Here is a 1281-nt window from a genome sequence, read left to right as displayed (position 1 = left end):
TTCCACCTCCGAAATTTTCACGTAGCAATTTACACTTTCAACTACTATTTAGAGTATTTATTATTTAGGAATTCTAATTTTTCAATTTTGATTGAGGTTTCCAAACGATTTTCAAGGGATTCGGATTCCAGGTTCGATTTGGGGTTTCCAAGAATTTCGATTTGGGGTTTTCCAGGAATTTTAGTGTGATTTGCAGAAGGCGGTCAGTCCGTTGGTGTCGCAAGAGCATTTTGGTGTCGCTGACACGTTGACGGTGTTGTTGCTGATGGACACCTGTTTGCCCTTGTACGTCACCTCACAGACCTGCAGTTCGGAGCATTTCGGGTTGGTGGCGCCCAGAGCGTTGGCGATGGACTTGCACGCGTCATCGGGTTCGGAGACCTTACTGCACAGACACACGGGCTTGGGCACGCCGCACAGTTTGGTGCGGTCAGCTTCATCTGAAAGAGAGGAAAGCAATTCAGACCTTTAGAAAAGAACTTAAGTGTTGAAAGTTAAAAGTACTGCTGGAGAAAAATTCCTGAAAAGCAATTGAATCCTTTAGAAATGAATCGAAGCGTTGAGAGTACTGTTGGGGAAAAACCTCCAAAATTGCACAAGATCTTGAAATTTTGGATTTCATTTGAAACCAATAACATGACACCCTTCCAGTGCTAAAGTATGTACAGTACATGAGTTATTGAAAGCCGATTTACCTAACGACCCTCTGTATTATTTCGTATCAAACGAAACCATTGCGATGCTACTGAAAATGTCTTCCAACGCTCCTAGATTCGTACAAGCTTAACCCATCCTTTGGGGGATTTGCCCCTACTCCTAGGCCTCAGAGTGGGCTTGGAGTTAAGCTGGAAACACTCCTAACTTGACATCCTTCAACAACTTCCACTTCAGACATTTTTGTGGATGACACTCATTTGTTCCTAGAAATTATTACAACTTACCCAATGGAGAATCTCCAGGACGAGGTGAAGTGATGAATTCCCCGATAGTAGTTGGGCCAGATGGAGTTGTGTTGCCGGTGCTATTGGGTGAGCTTCCGCTTCCTGGGGTTGTGTTTCCAGATCCAGATGGTGTGCTGCCGTTAGGGTTACCATAGCTGTTGTCGGTGTTTGGGCTGCCAGTTCCTGGGCTAGTGTTGCCGGTTCCGTTTGGTGAGCTGCCAGATCCTGGGGTGGTGATGCCAGTTCCACTAGGTGTACTGCCGTTAGGGTTACCATAATTGTCGGTGTTTGGGCTGCTAGTTCCATTAGGTGCGTTTCCAGATGGAGTTGTGTTACCGGT

At 45.7% G+C, this 1281-nt stretch overlaps 1 protein-coding gene across 1 annotated transcript in view; it reads right to left on the bottom strand.

Moving 5' to 3' along the window:
• The window catches only part of LOC103518131 (hornerin-like), a gene marked incomplete at its 5' end in the record, with an annotated part of 20167 nt that extends 18889 nt beyond the window's left edge, over nucleotides 1-1278 (bottom strand). The window contains one exon of the mRNA XM_026830011.1: nucleotides 1215-1278. Coding sequence (XP_026685812.1) covers nucleotides 1215-1278 — 64 coding nt within the window. The remainder of the gene's footprint in view (nucleotides 1-1214) is intronic.
• Nucleotides 1279-1281: the final 3 nt, after the last annotated feature.

Source organism: Diaphorina citri, unplaced genomic scaffold (genome assembly GCF_000475195.1).
Source record: "Diaphorina citri unplaced genomic scaffold, Diaci psyllid genome assembly version 1.1 scaffold2086, whole genome shotgun sequence".
NCBI lineage: Eukaryota > Metazoa > Arthropoda > Insecta > Hemiptera > Psyllidae > Diaphorina > Diaphorina citri.
The sequence above is the reverse complement of the archived record's forward strand: the minus strand, read 5'-3'. Positions and strand labels throughout refer to the sequence as shown.